The sequence below is a fragment of the Schistocerca piceifrons genome, chromosome X, assembly GCF_021461385.2.
Source record: "Schistocerca piceifrons isolate TAMUIC-IGC-003096 chromosome X, iqSchPice1.1, whole genome shotgun sequence".
NCBI classification, from domain to species: Eukaryota; Metazoa; Arthropoda; class Insecta; order Orthoptera; family Acrididae; genus Schistocerca; species Schistocerca piceifrons.
Genome location: NC_060149.1, coordinates 169,517,237 through 169,541,826, shown reverse-complemented (window position 1 = coordinate 169,541,826; position 24,590 = coordinate 169,517,237). Strand labels below are relative to the sequence as shown.

At 39.5% G+C, this 24,590-nt stretch overlaps 1 protein-coding gene across 4 annotated transcripts in view; it reads right to left on the bottom strand.

Moving 5' to 3' along the window:
• The window catches only part of LOC124723042, a 318,102-nt gene that overhangs the window by 20,914 nt on the left and 272,598 nt on the right, over window positions 1-24,590 (bottom strand). For 3 of the 4 annotated variants that reach the window (XM_047248221.1, XM_047248220.1, XM_047248219.1), the window contains exon 3: window positions 12,884-13,033. In XM_047248221.1, the coding sequence (XP_047104177.1) occupies window positions 12,884-13,033 (150 nt within the window). Of the gene's footprint in view, window positions 1-12,883; window positions 13,034-13,067; window positions 13,150-24,590 lie in introns of those variants that run through there. The other variant, XR_007006485.1, reaches the window with a different exon arrangement.

Below are 24,590 nucleotides of genomic sequence, written 5' to 3'. Positions count from 1 at the left end.
CCCAGCTTGGGGCTTCGTTGCTTCATAACGAAATTCTTTGAACATTGCCACAGAAAAATTTTGTGTTTCTTGACAAGGCATCTTGAGATACGCTGTTTTCCCTAGACTATGCCACTTTACTAGACTGGGCTTTTTTGTGTAAAGACGAGGCCACCACGTGTCAATGTCCATTATGTCTTCATATTCCTACCATAACGACTATCCCTACAGAGATACTGTTTGCTATGATTTCCACATACTCTGTAGGTGTAAATTCGGTCACATTTCCGTACTTGTCTCTTCAGGATTCCAAACACACCGTCACAAGGGAGAAACGAGTGAGCTCTTTCGGGAAACGAGTGATTTTTTTTAAGTATTTCAGTGTCTCTCAATGCAAGGCACACCTTTACTACGGTATTATTTTTATTTTGACCAGGTGCTCTGTCTGAGAACAGGTGTACTTCTGTAACATTCTTCGGTACATAGTTTTCAGTGTAATGGTACAGGAATGAACAGATCTCATTCGCTCCTTTTTTCACTTCATCTTCATGATACAAGTACACTGTGGAACGCCTGGACTTTATATCATAAATGCAGAAACAGTTAACCCACAACTGACGTAAATAGGATGCGTCCTGCATACTGGTATGTTTGGCAGAGGTAAGTTATGTATGAAGTCGAAAGCTAGTCCAACAATGTCATCCCTGCCCATACATTCTTGCTCAGTTACTTTAACAGGGTGTATACGTGGACAAGGGAAAAAAATCCCGGATTTCCCGGTTAAAAATACTATTTCTCCCGGATGACAGTATATTTTCCCTTATCAATCCTTTGAATGGTTATGGTTTTATACGCAGGCGTACAATTTCTCGGCACTTTAGGAAATGAAAATCAGGGAAAAAGACACGTTTTGGAAATATCAAAGATGTTCAGCAACATGCACGCTGCGTATTTTCGTATTACGAAAGTATACATTGGAATTCCACCAAACACTGCGTGTCACTTTCCGAATCATTGAAATCGAGATTTCGATGCGCTTTTGTAAGCCGTTCGTAGCTCATGTCACGTGATCTCGCCAGCCGATGACAGCGGATATTCAGAGCATAGGATACGTGATGTAGTCAGCCAACAGCAACATCACTTGTTAAGTAGCACGAACACACAAACAGGGAAAGTTAATAATTTAAATTAATATACATAATGTTGCTACGAGAAAAGCAAAGCTTTAACATATAATGTTGGTCTCAAGCTGCAAGAGAAGCTAAGCTTTCGCATATACTGTTGATCTTTTTTTCCCCGTGTTACACTTTAAGATATATCACACAAATGTGCCAGTAAAATTTTTAATAATGTCATAAATATCTGATCTTCAGGTTTCTAAATTCTTCTAAATGGCTCGTCATCAAAGAGTTGATTTTTAGATCAGGGTCAAACGCTCTGTGATTTAATAAATTCATGGTACATTTTTGCACATTGTCCAACTTACGTAAGAGGATATTTACTTTGAAAGTAACACTTTGCAAACCACTATTCGCAATATTTTCCCGCGACCTGTTAGAAATAGGTTCGTTTCAGCAGTTGCCAGAGAGCGCAGATACCAAGCGACACCGCGCTTGGGTAGCTATCATGACGTAGGAAGCCAGTATGTACGTACGTGTAAAATATTAAAAGATCATACATTATTTCATAAAAGAAACAAGACATCAGAGGATATTCCAAGAGCATCTGAATTTCGTGAACCATACTAAAATGTGCACATTTAAAATGCATACTTAAAGTGCACATTCGTATGTCCACATTCCCAATGAAGTAGACCTCGACCTGATATTAAGCTTTTCAGTGTGGTTTTCGGGATGTAAATTTTCTTGGAGCACCATTACTGTATTATATCATGTTTGGTTCTTTATTATGGCATAATGCCATTCGTGCTAGAAAATGAAAACGTGCACTTGAAATGCAGCGAACAGTTGAAACTAGCCAGTACTGTGGAATTAAACATTTCGTTTCAAATACATTAACTGCCTCTGCGGAAAAGGTTAACGAAAGTCAAATATCTTTAGCAAACAGACAAAAATAACTTCATTGTTCCGCAAGGCGATTAATGCTTGGCTGTAAGAAAGGTGAAAATAAAATATGAAACTAATGACATCATTCAGCCTTCCATAATTATGTGAATGTGTTTTAATTCACTTGATAGCTCCAGACCACAGACATCCGTTTTGTTTTCATTTGACTTGAGAGTAAACGAAGGGGAAACAGCAAAATCACTAATGTAAACACGGGTCACGTGGAGACTACCCACTATAACTCAGACTGCTCTGCGCATCAGCCACGGATCTACGACATTTGCGAACCGGGTCAATACTAAAAAAAATCGAACTTTCAAAATATGTTCATCTTGTAGCGCACATCTTTCTGAAAAGTATGAAACATAAAACATATGTATTAGAGGAAATGTAAGACATTATTTGGTCTTAAGTGTGCCAAAGTGCAGTGCCACGCCTCTTCATAAAGCATTTTTCTACCGCACGTCTAAACTATATTCAGGACAGTGGAAGTTGAAATGTCCTTTGGTGCCTCTCCTGCTCCCGGTCGACCGGTTTTACAACCTGCCCCTCTTAAAAATATCTCGCAATTAATAGCGGATGGGATTATTTGTAATCGAGAGAACAAGAACTCTTCAGAATATCTGAACTGTTTATTGCCTATTAGTTAATAACTTGCTGTTTTGTGTGACATAAAATTAAATATAGGATATATAAAACCAATACTGACAAGAGATAAGCAAGAAATTACACATTTCTTCAAACCTTAGCTCCTAGCATTTTTTCTCTCTAATCTTGCTACAGCTTTACATGGCGTGCCTTCCTTTCTGCGAAAGAATCTATTACCTCATCATAGTTCTTCAAACGTTTTGCTACATGAAAAGTCGTTGTCTAATACTGAAAAAGGTGTTAATACAAATAATACCCAAGACTGCTGTGGTTTCTCGATCTGATTACGTCTATTTTGTCACTGTCTGCTAGATAAAAAAATAGGCCTTTCTAATATGGCAGAAATTTTATAACACAACAAATAAACGAGACTGTTTTGGCACAAATGGCCATTTTTATAACACGACAGAATCAAATGCCTATTAGGCCTACTACAAGCAAAAAGCTTTATGTTAGGAAATAGTTTCACATTTCATTCGTACGCACCAGCTTCTCAAGCATGAGATCGAAAAGTAGCATTACGAATTTTTTTTATTCTTCCATAATTTGCGTGATATCCCCGTTTCTTCTCCTTCCTCGTTCTAACAAGCAATCTTGTCATCACCAATTCTGTAGCTATTGCTGCCACTGTAAAAATTTGTTCGCCGATTAACTTCACTAACCCTGCCAGAATGATAGGTTTAGTTATCCCGCGATTATTTTCCGGTTAGGCGTTATTACGAGTTCGACAAAACGTTTTCCGCGTTACTTGAGCGGCTGCTAGCCGCGACTGTACTACTGGTCCTTACAAGTGTAGCGATCTGGCCAAAAATTTTGTCAAAATTTCATTTTCTTGGATACACCGAGAAGATAATACGTATTCTTTCTCACCTGTTATTCCTGTCAGTCGTTTATTTCCATTCTAGTAGTCTGAATCTATGGATTTCGCTAGTAATTATAACAATGCTGGTCATTCGCAAACCCACTCAACTTAAAATGTGTTCAAAAATGATGGGAAGCGTTTCAAAATCATATGAATAATCGATAGACAAACGTGCGCTGACTGCTAGGCTCTTTGGGAAACAAGTTTTTTTTCCCTCAAGAATATGAATTTGGTGCCTCCTTTTCCCGGTAGCATCTACCTGCTTGCTGCGACTGCTTGCACAGCCAACAGCCACATTCCTGTAGCCAGAAGCGGGAGAATCTACTACTCAAACGTGGCTCAACTGCGCATGCGCCCGCACGTAACTGCTAAAACAAATCGAATGTAAACAGTTGCGACTTCACGCTTATTGGAGGCAATTTGTTGTTATGAAGCAATGCATAGTCTTGCTAAGGCCTTGACACATTTTCAATTGGCAGACGCTTGCATGAGCACTGTGTGTCGTTGTATATTGCGCATTTCCTTTGCAATTTAAGTTATTTTCGTTTTTTCTCTCGTTTATGTTTTATTGTTGAGGTATTATTCTGCAGTAGCGGGATACAGTAATATCCTTTGTTAGAGTATCGGTTCTTACCAGTCAAAAAATTTAACTGAAAACTGAAAAAAACAATGAAAAATTCCCGGAATTATAAAAATATCCCGGGTTTTCCCGGTTTTCTCCCGGATGAAAAAATTCCTGGGTTTTTCCCGGATCTCCCGGGTCTTATGCGGCCTGTTTAATGAATTTACAATCGCACCAAAAAGTATTGGCACACGTGCGTATTTATCGTTGCTGGTTACAAACGCCGCACTTTCCGGTACACAGTACATGTACGTGCTACCTCACATACCAGACATTACAATTCTGCCCATAGTGCCTACCATTAACAAAGAAATGCAGTGTTATGGGCAAACACGTATCTCCTCTGCACACAAAAAGTATTGGCACAGAGCATGGCATCTCGGTATATTGCTGGGTTTTCAGGTACCGGAACGCCATCTGCTGACACATTAGACACTGCGTGTTGTTGACGGCCCGGTCGCCAGTATGTTGCTGTAGTGCGCGATAGTGGTCAGCATGGGGCCGAAGAAGAAGGAACATTCAGTGGCGTTGCGTGAGAGAGTGGTATTGCTCCATTCACAAGGGAGAAGCTATCGACAAATCGGAGCAGAGGTGTCTGTGAGCTACACCACGGTAAGAGCCATCATTCAGAAATATAAAGAGACTGGAACAACAGTGAATAAGTGTCGTCCTGGACGTCCAAAAGTGCTTACAACCCGAGAGCGTCGCCATATCATCGCACTTGCTCGGAAGGAACCTGCTACAAGTGCAGCAACTATTGCTGAGATTGTTCAGACAACGTCCGACAAGACGGTTAGTGTTCAGACTATACGAAATGTGTTGAATGAGGCTGACATGCATGGACGTTCTCCCAGGAAGAAGCCATACATTTCGGAAATTAACCGGCAGAAACGCCTGCAGTTTGCCAAGGACTACATCAGCAAGCCGATGGAGTTTTGGAACACTGTGATATTTAGCGACGAATCGAAGTTCAATGTGTTCGGATTTGATGCAAGAAAGAAAATTTGGCGCAAGCCGAATACGCACCTCGACATCAAACACATGCATCCCACAGTCAAACACGGTGGGGGCGGTATCATGGTCTGGGGCTGTATGGCGGCTTCCGGCGTTGGAAATCTAGCTGTAATTCACGGCACAATGGATCATATGAGATACATTGACGTGTTGCGAGGTAATTTACACGCTAGTGCACAGAAATTGGGCCTTACTGGGGTGTTTCAGTTCCAGCAAGACAACGACCCAAAACATACCGCCATGAAAACCCGGGAGTGGTTACTGTACAATGCCCCCAGAAGGGTTCTAACACCACCTCAGAGCCCTGATTTGAACCCCATTGAGAACCTGTGGGCTCATCTTGACACACAAGTCAGAAAAAGGCGTCCGTCCGGTAAAAACGACTTGGAGAAAGTGCTCCTGGAGGAATGGTCGAAAATTACCCCTGATATCACCCGGAATTTAATACAAAGCATTCCTAGGCGTTTACGTGCTGTTATAGATGCTAAAGGGATGCACACTAGCTATTAGATGGTGAACATCAATGAAGAAAACGAACACACTGTCCGATTCATATGCGTGTGCCAATACTTTTTTGGGTGCAGAAGAGCGATGTTTTTTTTCATGACACTGTATGTTACTTTAAGGACAGGTGATTTTGACATATTTGTAAACTATGTAATGTAAGGTGTCACATGTATGGGTTCTGTTCTGAAATATATGTTTCGTTTAACCTACAACCACTAAAATGTAACTGTGCCAATACTTTTTGGTGCGATTGTATAAAATGTCCTGCTGCGTCGCTTGTGAATATCCAACTCAACTGTCAGCGATATGTGGACTTTTTAACTTAGCCTGAAGTTACTCACATTAGCCACGTACATAAATTTGGGGACGACCAAAAGGAAAATTGTAATTTTCACGAAAATGTTTCCTATAGAAGTCGTACTTCACGTTAACTTCTGGACACTTCGTAAGGAACATTTCGTACGTTGTTTTCAGCTCCAAACGTGCATCTAGATATTTCATTTCCTTCCCAGCATAGTGAGTTTCTTTGAGGGGAAATATGTGATGTGGGTATCAAACTTATTACATTTTCTGAAATTTTAGTTGTGAATAGATTTGTTTCATGCATGTCCTTTGGAATTTGACTTTTAATTAGTAACTGGCAAACTCGAAAAACGCGTTTCTGCTGTACAGCATGAAAACTGAGAAACGCAAATTTGCAGACAGATACTCTTCTATCACAGACAATGGCATGGTAAACACAGAAATTTTGTTTCTTGATTCAAGCGATGTCACTAACAACTTTTTTTGGCCTTCTTTTCGTAGTGTTACCTGCCACAACTAACCATTGTAGATAAATATCCTGACTGTTTTTCTTTATGTTTACATAGTTTAAAAGTATCTCGATGCGATCATCGTAACTGATATGTTCGAAGCATTCCATTCAGAACCTGGAATTTAATCGGAAAGGTAACATATGCTATGGAGTTTATATTACACTGAAGTTGTTAAATGGGTAAATGTCAGTAGTGGGGTACCTTACTTGCAATCAGCACCCACAGATTTTCCAGGAACTGCTTTCCCACTTTCGTCATTATATGGCAACCCTCACTGATTCTCTTCCTCTTGTGCTAATTTCCATTTTGCTTGCGTTTGGGAAACATTTCGAAAGATGGCATTCAATAACTTACAACAACAACGTCAACGATAACCACTGCACACTGCGAAGTTGGCGCCAAGTTTGTGTTCTGTGGTTCTTTCTGAGCCTGCGTGCTCCAAGCCAACGCCATCTAGTTTGAAGGTTGTGTAGTACAAGCTCAAAATAGTAAACAATCTGCTGGCGGCACGCGACTTATATCTTCTCTACTTCGACCATCATCAGTTATTTTGCTCCCCAAATAGCAAAACTCCTTTACTACTTTAAGTGCCTCATTTCCTAATCTAATCCCCTCAGCATCACCCGATTTAATTTGACTACATTCCGTTATCCTCGTTTTGCTTTTGTTGATGTTCATCTTATATCCTCCTTTCAAGACACTGTCCATTCCGTTCAACTGATCTTCAAAGTCCTTTGCTGTCTCTGACAGAATTACAATGTCATCGGCGAACCTCAAAGTTATTATTTCTTCTCCATGGATTTTAATACCTACTCCGAATTTTTCTTTTGTTTCCTTTACTGCTTGCTCAATATACAGATTGAATAACATCGGGGAGAGGCTACAACCCTGTCTCACTCCTTTCCCAACCACTGCTTCCCTTTCATGCCCCTCGACTCTTATAACTGCCATCTGGTTTCTGTACAAATTGTAAATAGCCTTTCGCTCCCTGTATTTTACCCCTGCCATCTTCAGAATTTGAAAGAGAGTATTCCAGTTAACGTTGTCAAAAGCCTTCTCTAAGTCTACAAATGCTAGAAACGTAGGTTTGCCTTTTCTTAATCTTTCTTCTAAGATAAGTCTTAAGGTTAGTATTGCCTCACGTGTTCCAACATTTCTACGGAATCCAAACTGATCTCCCCCGAGGTCCGCTTCTACCAGTTTTTCCATTAGTCTGTAAAGAATTCGCGTTAGTATTTTGCAGCTGTGACTTATTGAACTAATAGTTCAGTAATTTTCACATCTGTCAACACCTGCTTTCTTTGGGATTGGAATTATTATATTCTTCTTGAAGTCTGTGGGTATTTCGCCTGTCTCATACATCTTGCTCACCAGATGTTAGAGTTTTGTCATGACTGGCTCTCCCAAGGCCATCAGTAGTTCTAATGGAATGTTGTCTACTCCCGGGGCCTTGTTTCGACTCAGGTCTTTCAGTGCTCTGTCAAACTCTTCACGCAGTATCTTATCTCCCATTTCATCTTCATCTACATCCTCTTCCATTTCCATAATATTGTCCTCAAGTACATCGCCCTTGTATAAACCCTCTATATACTCCTTCCACCTTTCTGCCTTCCCTTCTTTGCTTAGAACTGGGTTGCCATCTGAGCTCTTGATATTCAGACAAGTGGTTCTCTTCTCTCCAAAGGTCTCTTTAATTTTCCTGTAGGCAGTATCTATCTTACCCCTAGTGAGACAAGCCTCTACATCCTTACATTTGTCCTCTAGCCATCCCTGCTTAGCCATTTTGCACTTCCTGTCGATCTCATTTTTGAGACGTTTGTACTCCTTTTTGCCTGCTTCATTTACTGTATTTTTATATTTTCTCCTTTCATCAATTAAATTCAATATTTCTTCTGTTACCCAAGGATTTCTATTAGCCCTCGTATTTTTACCTACTTGATCCTCTGCTGCCTTCACTACTTCATCCCTCAGAGCTACCCATTCTTCTTCTACTGTATTTCTTTCCCCCATTCCTGTCAATTGTTCCCTTATGCTCTCCCTGAAACTCTCTACAACCTCTGGTTCTTTCAGTTTATCCAGGTCCCATCTCCTTAAATTCCCACCTTTTTGCAGTTTCTTCAGTTTCAATCTGCAGTTCATAACCAAGAGATTGTGGTCAGAATCCACATCTGCCCCTGGAAATGTCTTACAATTTAAAACCTGGTTCCTAAATCTCTGTCTTACCATTATGTAATCTATCTGATACCTTTTAGTATCTCCAGGATTCTTCCAGGTATACAACCTTCTTTCACGATTCTTGAACCAAGTGTTAGCTATGATTAAGTTATGCTCTGTGCAAAATTCTACAAGGCGGCTTCCTCTTTCATTCCTTCCCCCCAATCCATATTCACCTACTATGTTTCCTTCTCTCCATTTTCCTACTGACGAATTCCAGTCACCCATGACTATTAAATTTTCGTCTCCCTTCACTACCTGAATAATTTCTTTTATCTCGTCATACATTTCATCAATTTCTTCATCATCTGCAGAGCTAGTTGGCATATAAACTTGTACTACTGTAGTACGCATGGGCTTTGTGTCTATCTTGGCCACAATAATGCGTTCACTATGCTGTTTGTAGTAGCTAACCTGCACTCCTATTTTTTTATTCATTATTAAACCTACTCCTGCATTACCCCTATTTGATTTTGTATTTATAACCCTGTAATCACCTGACCAAAAGTCTTGTTCCTCCTGCCACCGATCTTCACTAATTCCCACTATATCTAACTTTAACCTATCCATTTCCCTTTTTAAATTTTCTAACCTACCTGCCCGATTAAGGGATCTGACATTCCACACTCCGATTCGTAGAATGCCAGTTTTCTTTCTCCTGATAACGACGTCCTCTTGAGTAGTCCCCGCCCGGAGATCCGAATGGGGGACTATTTTACCCCCGGAATATTTTACCCAAGGGGACGCCATCATCATTTAATCATGGTTTAAAACGGAGTATTTCTTACAGAAGACATTTTCGTGTACATAAATACCGATGAGAAAAAGTGGAATATAACATTACTGGACTTTTCACAAGACCTTGAAAAACTTAGATCATACACTCCTGTCAGTTAAAGGCAACTGAGTCATTTGTTGCTGTGGAATGTCATTTAGAAGAGTAATTTTTTTGTAAAGAAACAAAGCAGAAATTTTCATGATTAATAATGGGAAATGACTAAATGCAATGAAATATTGTGAGTTCTAGTGAGAGATATGAAAGCTGTTGTGATAATCAGTGACGATTGTGGAAGTTGTTTGCAACCCTGTGTTTGAGGTAGATTACTTTTGCAAATGCACTTCTAGAGCCAACAAGATTTAGTAGAGAAAGTATTTAATGAGAATAGCCATAAGTAACAATCTACCTACATGAAGGTAAAATATGTTCTTTGATGTGAAAAACTACTCATAAGATGTGAGGCAACACTTAAGTAATATATGTAATTAGGCACTTTAAAAAACAGTTGAATGAAATCGTGATGTTTTGTTAAGTTATTAACTATATACTGCTGCATATTTTATTTCTCATGACATAAACATTTGCTATTTATGTCTTTGATACTAATGTTTTTGAGTAATAATGCACTAAAGAAATATGTATTGATGATGATCCATTGTCAACAAATGAAATGAATGTGGTATTCTGATAGGGATAAAGATAAGTCATAATTTCAGAAACATTGAGTTATTTCTAAACTTATGTAGTGTACATCATTAGCACGATTCATGGTAATCAGTTTACAGTTGTTCTACAAAATTTAATCAACAAGACTCTGAGGACTTAACGGTCACTGCAGATAGGCACTATCAAAGTCTAGGCTTCTATTGGACCTACAGTATTAATTGAAAATGCAAGGACAGCTGTGTATTATGTGAACATTACTGTGGACCAGTTGCATCCCTTCATGTCTGATGTCTTCTGTGACAGTGATGGCATCTGCCAGCAAGTTAACAATCCATGTTATGAGACCAAGATCATGCCACAGTTGTTTAAAGAGCATACTAGTGAATTGTAATTGATGTTTTGGTCACCAAATTTACCTGATTATAACCTGGTGGAACCCATCTATCTGGGGCACTACCGGGTGCGAAGTTCGTGCCCATAAACTTTGACCTGTGATTTATGAAACCTGAATGCCAGTGTATAGATATATAGTGCCCATACTTCTGGAAATCTACCATGGACTTCTTGAAATTATGCCATGTAGAACCACTGATGTATTGCATTCCAGAGATGTGCCAACAAGCTGTTAAGCATGTGGTAATTATGTTTTGGCGTATCAGTATATGTTACTACTGATAAATTTCTTGAAGCAGTATCAAAATGCAAGCAACTTAATTGCTGAAAATAGATAAGGTACAGACTGAAGTGAGATGATAAAGTTACATGCTTTAACTCATCATCAGTTATCACCATTTATATTCATCACCAGATATGCATGGTTTGCATTGAAGCTTAAACTTAACATTATGCAAAAATTATCTTTTTAATCAGGTCTGTTTCACTGCAGAACAGACTGCAAAAATGTAATGTATAGTATACTTTTTTTGTATTCTGTGCATGATGTAGAAAACCACCTGTTTTACTCATTCATGTGTTGGGTCCCACGGCATTAGCAATAACACAGTATGTAACATTCCTGCTGTTGGATCCAACAACACCATATGATCATGTTTTCTCTTGTGTGTAAAATGTTTCCTTATAGTGTAATAAAATATTGTGAATTGTACATTGTATTGACTTGATTTACACCTCGTGTTACATTCTGCTCGAGAGTCCGAGTCACTTGACACAGAGCTTCAGCAGCAGTCACCATATTTACACCAATGACTCAGTTCAATAGCAAAACACATAACTTGGTTTATTAAATTAACTATCACTCATAGAATAAAATATTTAGCACTGTTTTGTTCAGTTCAATTAAAAATGTAGCAGTACTTGAAGAAAAAAAAGTGTGATACTACAACCACTTTTAAATTTAAACAATTAAATGCATTTTGTTAATAACCTGTTGTGGCAAACAACTGCAATTTCAGATAAATGTTATATTGTGTCTCACCTGTGTGTATTTCCTGTTTTCTTTTTTTCACATCATGAAAGCTGAGGTCGCAGTACCTTGCCACTGCCATTCTGGTGTTTTGGCATCAGTCATGGTGTCCTTTATGCTTTCTTTATTTCATTCTTCCTTATTTAAGATTTTGTCTGTTTGTTGTACATCCAGTGTAAGCTATTTTTCCATTGCCCTTTGTGTAACTCTGATTTTATTTACCAGTTTGTTTGTAATAGACTATTCCTGTTAACTATGTAAGTGGTAGAAATATTAAAGATTGTCATCTTTAAACAGGGACAGATTGCCTTCCATATAAAACCCTAAGCTTCTGTTCTTTTTCAAATGCTTTTTGTTCAGGCACCAATTTCCAGCTGCCAACATTAGTCTGAGGCACATAAACTGCTGTGTATATTCGCACAGGTAGCCTTCAGCTTGATCTCTGGCTTTTTTGTCATTCATTTTGATTTTATGGGATCCATGCAAGGGCCAGTGTGTTTGTTTACTTTGTTAGTTTTTCTAAAATTTCCTGTAGGTCATCTGGCCAATCTGTAAACAGCGCAGTGTCATCTGAAAATTGTTTGCAATATGTTACTTTCCGTGTAATATTGATTCCTTTGCCCTCTCAGTCTGATGGTGTGGTAGTTGTTAACACCAGTTTTATTTTCTTCTCTTGTTTAGGAGGATCATTTGTGACAGGATGCACTGAGAAAGAAATATTTTTATTATGAGAATCTTGTTATATAGTACTCTGAGGTTTTTAAATGTCCCAATGTCATCCATGTGCAGCAGCAGTCAGACATAACTCCAATTGGGCCAATTTCCTATTATCCCTGAAGTTCCTCGTGGGTTCTTAGATGGGGTTTGACTGTGGGTCTGTGTCTCATCACTGCAACACATTGCTCAGTTTCTGCACCGTGATCAAGTGAGGTGGTGCTGTAGTTAAGACACTAGTATTGCATCCTAAAGGAGAGGGAGTCCAATCCAGTTTTCTAATAATATCTCTACATTGCTGTGAGTGGATATTGGCATAGCGCCTTTGAGAAGGGCACAGCTAACTTAATTTCTAGTCCTTGTCCAATCTGAACTTTGCTTCATTTCTAGTTACCCCAACAGTGGCAAGGCATTAAACTCTGTTCTTCTGTAATTTAGATTTAGCAATATAAATGATTCTAACAAATCGTAATCAAAATTTTGGTTTGAAGTGACAATACCAAATATAATAGGAATAACAATCATAAAGCAACCATAATTTTTGAAACAAGGTACCAACTTGTCACTATTCTTACCATTGCTGTCTCTCATGATAACAGTCTCACATCCTGCATCACATTCATCTGTTCTTGTACGCTGTGGATTGAAATTGTCTGTTGTACATGTATCATTGTCATAATCTCTTGGATTCCAGCTGCAAATGTAGCACTTCACAGCACTAGCCACTGAAAAATTAGAAGTTTTGGTAACAGTTAAAATCTGAAATTGTCTGTTGTACATGTATCATTGTCATAATCTCTTGGATTCCAGCTGCAAATGTAGCACTTCACAGCACTAGCCACTGAAAAATTAGAAGTTTTGGTAACAGTTAAAATCTGAAGGCCTCATCCAGTGAGCACGTAAAGTATTTTTTTAAATACAAAATTTTTTTCTCAGATTGTGGATGATCACATTTAAAGTTAAGCTTTAATAGTTAGGAATTTTACAATTACAAAAATTTCTGGGCTATTTCGTCATGGCAAAGAGGATTATTTTTTAAAAAAAGCAGATTCCATCATCAGATATTGGGTTTGCAAGCTAAAGTGTTACAGAGATTACAAAAATCATTATGTCACTGAAAACCAATAACTGTTCTGGCTACAGTGTTGGTGTTTCAACCAGAGTACTAAAACCTCTTTCCAACTACTTGATAATACTGTCTGCTACCCTGCCCCTTCCCCCCCCCCCCCCCCACCCCTTCCCCCCGCCCCTTCCCCCCCCCCCCCCATATTTGTGCTACCTTTATAGTCAGTTAATGAGACGCTGGCCGGTGTGGCCGAGCGGTTCTAGGTGTTTCAGTCTGGAATCGCGCGACCGCTACCGTCGCAGGTTCAAATCCTGCCTCGGGCATGGATGTGAGTGATGTCCTTAGGTTAGTTAGGTTTAAGTAGTTCTAATTTCTAGGGGACTGATGACCTCAGATGTTAAGTCCCATAGTGCTCAGAGCCAAGTTAATGAGACATGGAGTGTTTCCTGAAAGACTGAAATATACGATAGTAATACCTAATTTATGAATTTGGAGATTAAAAAGTCATCTTTAGTAATAGATACATCTCCATCCTCATCATATTTTCAACATTTTTTTGGTAAAGTAGGTTATAACAGAAGACTGAACAACTTTTCTGATAGTAGCCTTTTACAAAATACTCAGTTTGGTTTCCATAAAGGATTCTCTATAGATATAGTAGTATATGATCTCATTAACTCAGTTCTGGCAGAATTAAACAAGAAAAATTATGTCGTTGGCATTTTCTGTATCTAGCACCATCAATGGTTGTGTAGAACAGCCTTACAGCTTGTTTGCTGCCAAAAGTAAGAAAATATATGTCAACATTCAAATAGCTTGCAAAACTTCTACAGGTACCTTGAGTTTCTTACACTCGTGTGCCAATATATTTACTGATTACTATAATTTTGGTTAGTGATAAGACCGTGTTTAGGATGAATTGTGAAATTCTCAGCCACAATATTGGAAGCAAAAATAATACCCATACAGCCATGCAGCCTTGATTAGGACTCTGAATAGACTGGTGCAAAAGTCTTTAACAAGTTGCCCATCCAAATTGGGCTATAAACTGAAAAATCCAAGATATTCAAAAGTAAAGGAAAGATTACTTTACTGGAACTCCTTTTATAATTTGTCAGAATATTTTGGATGCTAGGATGTAAATTCTTCTTAACAAAATGTTTCAGTGTAAACAAATTTTAAGTTTTCCATTACACAGGTATCTGATAGTATTTTCTCAAACCAGTATAGTTATATAAACATTTAGTGTGAAGCAATAATAAAAACATTATGTGGAGAAGTTTCCTTCAGAATATCTGCTTTTCTACTTATGATATAATATCCTGATTTATAATGTATTAAAAAGTAATAAAATGTGAACTGATTACCATTAGTTGCAGCTGGTTGCTAGATTACTATACAGGAGCAGCCCCTGATATTTGCTTCTGCCTATTAATATATAGCTTAATGTGTTACACATTCCTGAAGACTCTTGTACATGTTAATATTTACTAAACACAGTATATGAATTAATGATAAACCTAACATTTTGTTCCCATCTGCAGCAGATTATGTAGCTTGTGCTGTATCTCCTGCTGACAGAGCCACAAACTGTACACTTGATCACCACAGGTTGCTGCAGTTCTGGCCCACTAATGACACTTCCTCTGGAACTCAGATGAAAATAATCTGCAGCAACACACAAATACTATGAGTTGTTAACAACTGAACCTCCAGCAGCTGCCATGGTACCAAGTGGTGTCAGCCTCACTGTCAGAGACACAAGCACCACTGCAAACGGTACTGCCATCACAGCAGTGCCTCGATTCTGTGAGTCGTGTGCCTCTGTCAGTATCCTTCTACGAGATGAGGGTTTAGGTAACTGTCCAACTGCTCTGCAGTCAGTTCACACTCCGGGCTTAACACTGACTGCACCTAGCAGTTCCTCAATCAGAGTTCTTTCAGCATGTTCTATGTTCTGCACTCTGTGCTAGCCATGCCTAGCAAGTCACGAATCAGAGTCCACCATAGCTAACCACTTCACAGCATTTTGTCTGCAGGCTCATTGCCTTGTGAGGTGCTATTGCTGTGGACTTCATCCACATATTAACATCCCTGTGTAATGTTAAAGATTACCTCCTAGGAGACTCCAGGACAATGCTAATGCCAACTCAAATTCCAGGAAACTGTTATTGTATTTTGTTTATTAGACTCCATGAAGTTCCATTGTTATTGCCTACCTAGGCACATTAATCATAGTGTGTTGGTGCCCTCAGTCATGAACACTACAATGATGACAAGGATCACCATCTGCTCCCTTCTTGTCTCACTACAATGGCAACAAGGATCACTGTTTGCTCCCTCATTGTCCTACTACAGTGGTGATTCAGATCATAGTCTGCTTCCTACTAGTCCCACTGCAATGATGATGAGAATCAATGTTTGCAACCTCCTAGTTCCTACAATGGTGACAAGGATCAAAGTTTGCAACATTTAGTCACACTCACCAGCACCGAGGATCGAAGATTCAATGTTCTTGTCCCCACTACCATAGTGAGGAGAATACTTGACTTAGGGATGATGTTCCCTCAGTTTTGTGCTTTCCCAGAGTAGCCTTCCATACCGAGGCACTACTTCAGACCATTGCTGATAATTTTCGCTGCTTATGTGTGCGCTCAGTGCCAACTGTCTCTCTTAATTTTTCTCCTTGCTTATTTTGGTGCTCATCCCTGTCACATTCTTCTATTCCTTAACCAAGGTACAAACCATCCTACCTGTCGTATATCCACTTTTGGGACCAATTCAATGCTTACTCTGACAATTTTTGTGCTCCAATGCACACTCTATACTCTGTAGCGTCTTCCTGGATACCCTTCTGTTCTCTTTGCCTCATTCCCAGTGCTCATCCACACATTACATATTCTGTGGCATCCTCTATGCCACATTTCAACACCTTACACATTTCATGGTATTCTCCATGCCACTCCTTGACACCTTCCAGGCCTTCATTTTTTATCTACATACTGAAAGCTTTCAGGACTCCCACTACCTTACAGCCTTTCCCCAGCCTGTGACACAGAATCTTTTCATGTTCCCATTAACCATCCTATTCCTCCAGTGGCACCTTTTCATGCCACCATCACTTTCCAGAGCGACCTCACAGGAGCCATCAGCACTGCTGCAGGCACCATTGGTTTCAGTGGCATCGTCATGTCCAATGGCATCATCGCTTCTGGCATCACATTGCAGACTCGACATGCTTCTGGTCTGGCTTTCACGGGCCATCCTTCCCTGCTTAAACTTGCCCACAACCCAGCCCTGTCAGGTCCCTTCTGCACCTTCTGAGTGTTCTCACACACTTCTCCTATTATTCACCAGAAAGGCCACACACCTTATGCTTTGCACTGGTTTTAGATGAGCAACATAACAAAATATAGTATTCTTCTTCTCAGAGGTCACAGACCCTGTAGACCATGCACTGCATCAACGATCTGCTTCCACCACCTTCTATCTCTCACAGTCTCTCTCCACCCTGCGGAAATTCCTAATGCTGCGATGTCCTTCTCTGTCATCTTTCCAACTTGTACGAGGTCAGCCCAATGGTCTTTTTGCCTGGAGAGTTCCTTCAAATGCTTTCTTGGTGACTCTGTTGTTTTCCATTCTAGCCACATGTCCAGCCCATTGCAGTCTCCTACTTTTTAATTTCTGATTGATAGTGGGTTGCTTCATTAACTGATAAATTTCATTGTTCTTTTGAATTCTCCAAATGCCATTCTCCAACACAGGTCCCCAGATTTTTCTCATTACTTTTCTTTCGAACACATTCAGCTTTTCTCTTTCATTCTTTGTAAGCGTCCAGCGTTCTGAACCATACAGTACTATAGGGCAGATGACAGTGTTGCATATCTTCATATTTGTGGCAATTGACAAAGCTTTACTTTTGAGTGGGTTGCTTAGTGAGTACAGACATCTTGATCCTGAGACTATTATTACATTTATATCCATTGTTATGATATTTTTACTGTTTAAATGTGATCCAAGGTATTTAAAATGAAGAACTTTTCTGAATTTAGAATGTTGGTCAACTTAAAAGCAAGGATTTGGATCTATGACTCGACCTATTTCCATATATTCTGTTTTCTCTTGGTTAATCAAAAACCCCATTTTGCTGGCACTATGCCTGAGAGACCTGTACATGTCTTTCAGTTCTTCAGTTTCACTCAGCAACACTATATCATCTGCTTAAGCCAGGAGTTTTACTTCACCGTGTTCGAATTGGAGACCATTGTATAGATGTAAATTACTCTCTCGAACCACTTTCTCTAGTGCAAGGTTGAAGAGGACACATGAAAGAGCATCTCCTTGTCATAAGCCTGTTTTCATTGGAAAGGTGGGGGATATGGATCGTCTGAACTTTACTGCTGCCCGAGAGCCATCCATGCACAGTTGTATCATCCTAATGATTTTACTGGGTATACTAAATTCTCGTAATGTGTTATAGAGGCTACTTCTGTGGATGCTGTCATAGGCTCACTGGAAGTCAATGAAGAGACAGTGGATGTTTTTGTTAAATTCCCAGTATTTCTCAAAGATCTGTTGTATAGTAAACAAATTATCAGTTGTGGAACGGTTTGTTCGAAATCCAGCCGGGTAGTCTTGAATAATGTTTTCTGCATAAGGTTGAAGTTTTTCCAGAATGATCATTGACAGGATTTTGTATGTTATGTTCAGCAGACTGATTCCTCTGTAATTTCCACACTCCATTCTGTTTCCTTTCTCATGTATGGGACAAATTATTGCAGTTTTTCAATCTTCAGGCAGTGTTTCAGTTTTCCATATCATTGTGAAAAAGTTATAAACTTCTTTGTGTAGTTTGCTTCTACCCTCATTTAACATCTCTGCTGATATCTGGTCCTCGCCTGTTGCCTTGTTGTTTTTTGGCTTTTGAATGGTGTGGATCACTTCCTGTTCTGTGATTCTACATTTGTCATTATTAATGCTGTCATTCTCAGACATTGTGTAATTGAAGGTTATATGCTGATCACTGCAATTTAACATTTCTGAGAAATACTCTTTCCATCTTTCTAGGATATCTCCCAGCTATGTTAGCATATTTTGATTTTTATCTTTTATGAATAGGTTTTCACTTTGATAACCACTCTTACTTTTCTCTGAATACTGAAAAAACTTCCTTGTTAGATATTTCCTCCTTAGCTTCTTGCAATGCCGTAAATCACTTATTTATGTCAGTCGCATAGTTTTCTTTAACAGGCAGTTCCTTCAGTAGTTTGATGTCTAAATTAGGTTTTGGTGTGGCTTTTGGTTGTAACAATTGAACAAAATAAAATATGCCTTCCAATAATCAATGTTCTTTGTGAACCTGCTTGGTTGCTTGTTCAGGTCTCCTCACACCAGTGGCACCAGGTGCAGTCACAAGGTCTTCTTGTGACATGAGGGTTGGAGCTGTTCCTCATCTGGAAACTCTACTCAGGCCAACTGCAAGACTTCCCTAGCCCTTCAGTTGCACACTTCTGGTAATTTCGATGCAAACCTGGATCACACAAGGTCTTGCCTCTGGCAGCCAAATCGACCTTCCACCATTATGACCTCATGTCTCCTTTGCCCCATCGAGTAGCCAGCTCCACCTAATAACAAAATGAGACTGCATGTCTCTCTTTTTCAGGTTTGCTCCTGCCAGTGCTCATCTGAGCCAGATTCATGTGTCATGATCACATTTAAGCCACTTGCCTTCAGCCAACAATCCCCGGGTCCATGCCTCCCAACACAGCCACCCACCATACAGTCGTGTACTGCAGGTTGCCACAGCTCTGGCCCATGAATGACACTTCCTCTGGAACTCAGACAAAAACAGTCCACAACCACAACAAATATGCTGGGTAGTTTACAAACAAACTCCAATAGTCACCACTGTACCATGTGGCACCAGCCTTTCCACCAGAGGCAGAAACATTACTGCAAACAGTGCTGGAATTGCAGCTCTACCTTGATTCTGTGGGTCTGTCAGTATCCTTCTACTGTATGAGTATTTAGGTCACTAGCTGACCACTCTGCAATCAGTTCACACTGTTTGCCTTATGCCTAGTGGTTTCTGAATTGGAGTTGTTTCTCCAGGAGGATTCTATGCTCTGGGCTCTATGCCAGCTGTTCCAAGCAGTCCGTCAATCAAAGCTCTTCCACTGAGTGCCCTGTACACTCTACACTGCCAGTGCCTAGCAGTCCACCAGTTGGAGTCTACTTCAGCTTATCACTTTGTGGGATTTCATCTCTGACTCGTCTTCAAGCTCGTCTCATAGGGCACTATCACTGTGGACTTCATCCACATATGAACATCCTCTGGCAATGTCAGTGAGTACCCACTAGGACACTCCAGAGCATTATCAGTGCTTACTTAGTAGGGCACTACAGTGCTTCAGTGATTAACTATCAGACCTAATCGAGTAGTGCCAACTCACTCTCCAGGAAACTGTTACTGTCAACTGGAGTGACTACACAAATTTTGCACATTTTGTTATTTTCATGGTATTTCTGACCTTGTCTCACAACTGCCAATTTTTTACCAGAGTCATCAGTGAGGTCAGTGGCATCATAGTTATCTATACTTTTTGGTGGAACACTTGCCAGTATAATTTTGAGGTTATTAAAGTCGGCAATAATATCATTTCTGCCCACTTTGGCATGGCATCTTTTGATGTTTGAGCAGATCCATTTCTGTAGATGAGTCTTGCTTCTTTTTACAAATAGCCAAACCCAGTCCTCTCCCCATAAATATTTTTGAATCTGTGTCCATCCTTTTTCTTCAGTCAAATTTAAAAGACACTGACTGGCAATCATTTGAACTTGTTTTCTTTTAACTTTACTCAAAATTGTTTTCATGAGGATGCCAAACTTTTCCCTCTGCATTTCAAAGTGGTCTTAAATGCTCTCCTTAGTATAGCTGCAATATTTTGTTGCCACTGGACTCCTTTCACAAACTCTCAGCATTTTGAAATCTCAAATATAGAAAAAGAACATGAAATAAATCTTGTGTAAAGTAAGGCTGCTAGTTGTCCACTTTTTTCAATGGTTCATGATTATAATCAGTCAAAGAGATTTTATGAAAAATTCATGATAGTTTATTTAGTATAACTAAAAACTAGACCTACTTAACAAATTATATACATCATAAATTTCTTACCTTCTCATTGTAATACAGAAGTACACAGTGATTTTTCAAATATGAAATCTTAACTGCTTCTTTGCAGCATACCACAGCCAGTGCCTCAGGGTTGGCAAATTAAAAAGTTACGTTATTTTTATACATCGATATATAATATCGATTGCATAACTACCAACATTACACTAATTTAATTTTTAGCATTGGAAAATATTGAATTCAACAAGGTACTTTGTTGAAGTTACACTTCTAGTGCAAATTCCCTCAAGTTGATGGTACTGTATTTTGTTTATTAGACTCAATAAAATTCCATTTTATTGGCTACCTGGGTACATCAACCATAGTGTGTTGTTTGCGTCAGTCATAAATACTACAACTTGAATGTGTAAGTTTTCAAGGAAGTAAATAGTAGCATGGGACACAATGTGTGTGGAAAAACCCTAACACACAGACTGTCAGCAACATCAGGATTTAAATCACCATCCACAGCAGAGAAAGAACAATATGTGAACTGGAGTTACTTGGAGAAAAAGTGAAATACCTTACTACTGTGTTGTTAAGAAATCAGCACTGGTCCTCAGCTGTACAAACAATGTTATAACCATCATAGAGAGGCCACAGTAGTGTACAACCACCAACAAAACCAAGGGTATTTTTATCCCTCATTAAAAATGTCAGTCACCGTGTAGGAAAGATCTTGGGAAACTGACATATCAGTGTAGTACAGATACCCACAAATTAAATACAGGAATGTTTAAGGTAAGCAAAGGATGCTCACCAACCATGAATTGTGTGCAGGTGTACTATAAAGAGAACAGTGGCAAAGCAAATGGAAGAGGATAGGGGCAACTATAGAGCAGAAGAAAAGAGTAGGTGAACTGTAGCTTGAGAAATTTTGCAGTTAGGAAACCATTGGTTTCGACTTATTACATTCAGGCCCTGCCAGCCAAGAGAGTGTGGGTACTATGATATGCTGTAGAGAGAGGCACTAGAGTCTACCAAACACAATGATAATTTCAGTCAATAAGATAAAAGTGTTAAGCTTAATGGCATATGGCTTCCAATACTGAAGAGGAGAGAGACCAGTCTCCTTTCGCATGGCAATAGTGATGATATATGAGAGCAGACAACAACAGCCAATGGTATTCACATTTAAAAGAAAACATGTGACATCATGCCTTGGCACAAATATCCTTTGCTATAAAATTTCACTAGATCCAGCAGAGAGCTGGTGGACACAGTGAATTATAGAAGCCACAACCCCCCTCCACCCATAATCCTCCTCCACCTAAGATTTCCTCTGCAGATGGGGAAAAGTGTATGTTTCAGGAAAATCCATTTGGTTGCTGCATAATAGCCACAAGAATTAATCGTAGCTGATATGCTGCTGGGCACTACTTAACTGTATATTAAAAAGTCAGTAACTAATGAAAACACTATTGAAAGATTTGGATAATAATAATTAGCATATCCTTAAACTTATTATATTACAAATGTGTAGGTGATAACAGCAGTACATTCAAAAATTATAAAATGCAGTAATATTAAAAATTATCTGTTATTTTCATAATGCTATGTTTTCACCAGAATAAATGCATGATCTTACTTATAGGGAAGCAGAAACTTTCAACATTAACATGTGACTTATATGTCATCTGGTGGTAAATAAATGTACATCTACTTGATTACTCTGGAATTCACACTTAAGTGTTTGCCAGAAGGTTCACAGAACAACTTTCAGACTATTTCTCTACTGTCCCATTCTGTCATTTCTCCCTATGTGGGTGGGAGACAACAAAATAGTTTGGCAGTCATAGGAGCAAGTTGATGACTGAAATTTTATGGAAAGTAATCACAATTAAAAAGCCTTTGTTATTACTATTAACCACCCCTCTCACTTATCATATCCTTAACACCCTCTCCGCTACTTTGCAATAATAAAAAAGAGCTGCCATTCTTAGAACTGTTTTGAAATTCACTATCAATCCTATATGGCCAGGCTCCCATACTGTGTAAAAATATTCCAAGGAGTATGGGCAAGCATAGTGTAAGCTGTATCTTTAGTAGATTTATTGCACCTTCTAAGTGTTCTGCCAATAAACCTCAATCTTTGGTTTTCATCCCCTCCCCCAAAAATTTCCTATATAATGATACCAATTTAAGTTGTTCATAATAATAATCCTTTGGTATTTAGTTGAATCGACACCCTTCAAATCTGCGTGATTCATGCAACCAAAATTTAAAGGAATCTTTTGGTATTCATCTGGTGGACTAATATTTTTTGTTTAGGCTCAATTACCACTGTTTTTACCTTGCAGAGATCTTGCCTACACTATTTTGAAATATATTTTGATCTTTTGATGATGTTAATAGATGGTAAAAGATATCATCATCTGATAAGAATCTACACTACTGGCCATTAAAATTGCTACACCACAAAGATGACGTGCTACAGACGCGAAATTTAACTGACCGGAAGAAGATGCTGTGATATGCTAATGATTAGCTTTTCAGAGCATTCACACAAGGTTCACACCGGTGCCAACACCTACAATGTGCTGACATGAGGAAAGTTTCCAACCGATTTCTCATACACAAACAGCAGTTGACTGGCGTTGCCTGGTGAAACGTTGTTGTGATGCCTCATGTAAGGAAGAGAAATGCGTACCTTCACGTTTCCGACTTTGATAAAGATTGGATTGTAGCCTATCGCAATTGCGGTTTATCGTATTGTGACATTGCTGCTCGCATTAGTTGAGATCCAATGACTGTTAGCAGAATCTGGAATCGGTGGGTTCAGCAGGGTAATACGGAACGCCGTGCTGGATCCCAACGGCCTCGTATCACTGCAGTCGAGATGACAGGCATCTTATCCGCATGGCTGTAACGGATCGTGCAGCCACGTCTCGATCCCTGAGTCAACAGATGGGGACGTTTGCAAGACAACAACCATCTGCATGAACAGTTCGATGACGTTTGCAGCAGCATGGACTGTCAGCTCGGAGACCATGGTTGCGGTTACCCTTGACGCTGCATCACAGACAGGAGCCCCTGCTATGGTGTACTCAATGGCGAACCTGGGTGCACGAATGGCAAAACGTCATTTTTTCGGATGAATCCAGGTTCTGTTTACAGCATCATGATGGTCGCATCAGTATTTGGCGACTTCGCAGTGAACGCACATTGGAAGCATGTATTCGTCATCACCATACTGGCGTATCACCCGGCGTGATGGTATGGGGTACCATTGGTTACACATCTCGGTCACCTCTTGTTCGCATTGATGACACTATGAACAGTGGACATTACATTTCAGATGTGTTATGACCCCCCGTGGCTCTACCCTTCATTCGATTCCTGCGAAACCATACATTTCAGCAGGATAATGCCAGACCGCATGTTGCAGGTCCTGTACGGGCCTTTCTGGATACAGAAAATTTTCGACTGCTGCCCTGGCCAGCACATTCTCCAGATCTCCCACCAATTGAAAATGTCTGGTCAATGGTGGCCGAGCAACTGGCTCGTCACAATACGCCAGTCACTACTCTTGATGAACTGTGGTATTGCGTTGAAGCTGCGTGGGCAGCTGTACCTGTACACACCATCCAAGCTCTGTTTGACTCAATGCCCAGGCGTATCAAGGCCGTTATTATGGCCAGAGGTGGTTGTTCTGGGTACTGATTTCTCAGGATCTATGCACCCAAAATACGTGAAAATGTAATCACATGTCAGTTCTAGTATAATATATTTGTCCAATGAATACCCGTTTATCATCTGCATTTCTTCTTGGTGTAGCAATTTTAATGGCCAGTTGTGGACTTGCTTAGAATTTTTTGTTGCGAAGAGGTCTGGTATGTTGTTTTAAAATATTTGTGTGTTGTGTTGGCTCTTGAAGTCACTGCTCAAAATAATTTTTGCAGAAAGCATTGCAGAAGATATTGGATTCTAATCTTCAGATGGCAATCCTGACCTATTTTTTTTATGGGGTTTCACTAAATTATTTTAAGTAAATGCCATGATGGTTTCTTAAGCAAAGACATTGCCATTTTCCTCTTCCTTCCTT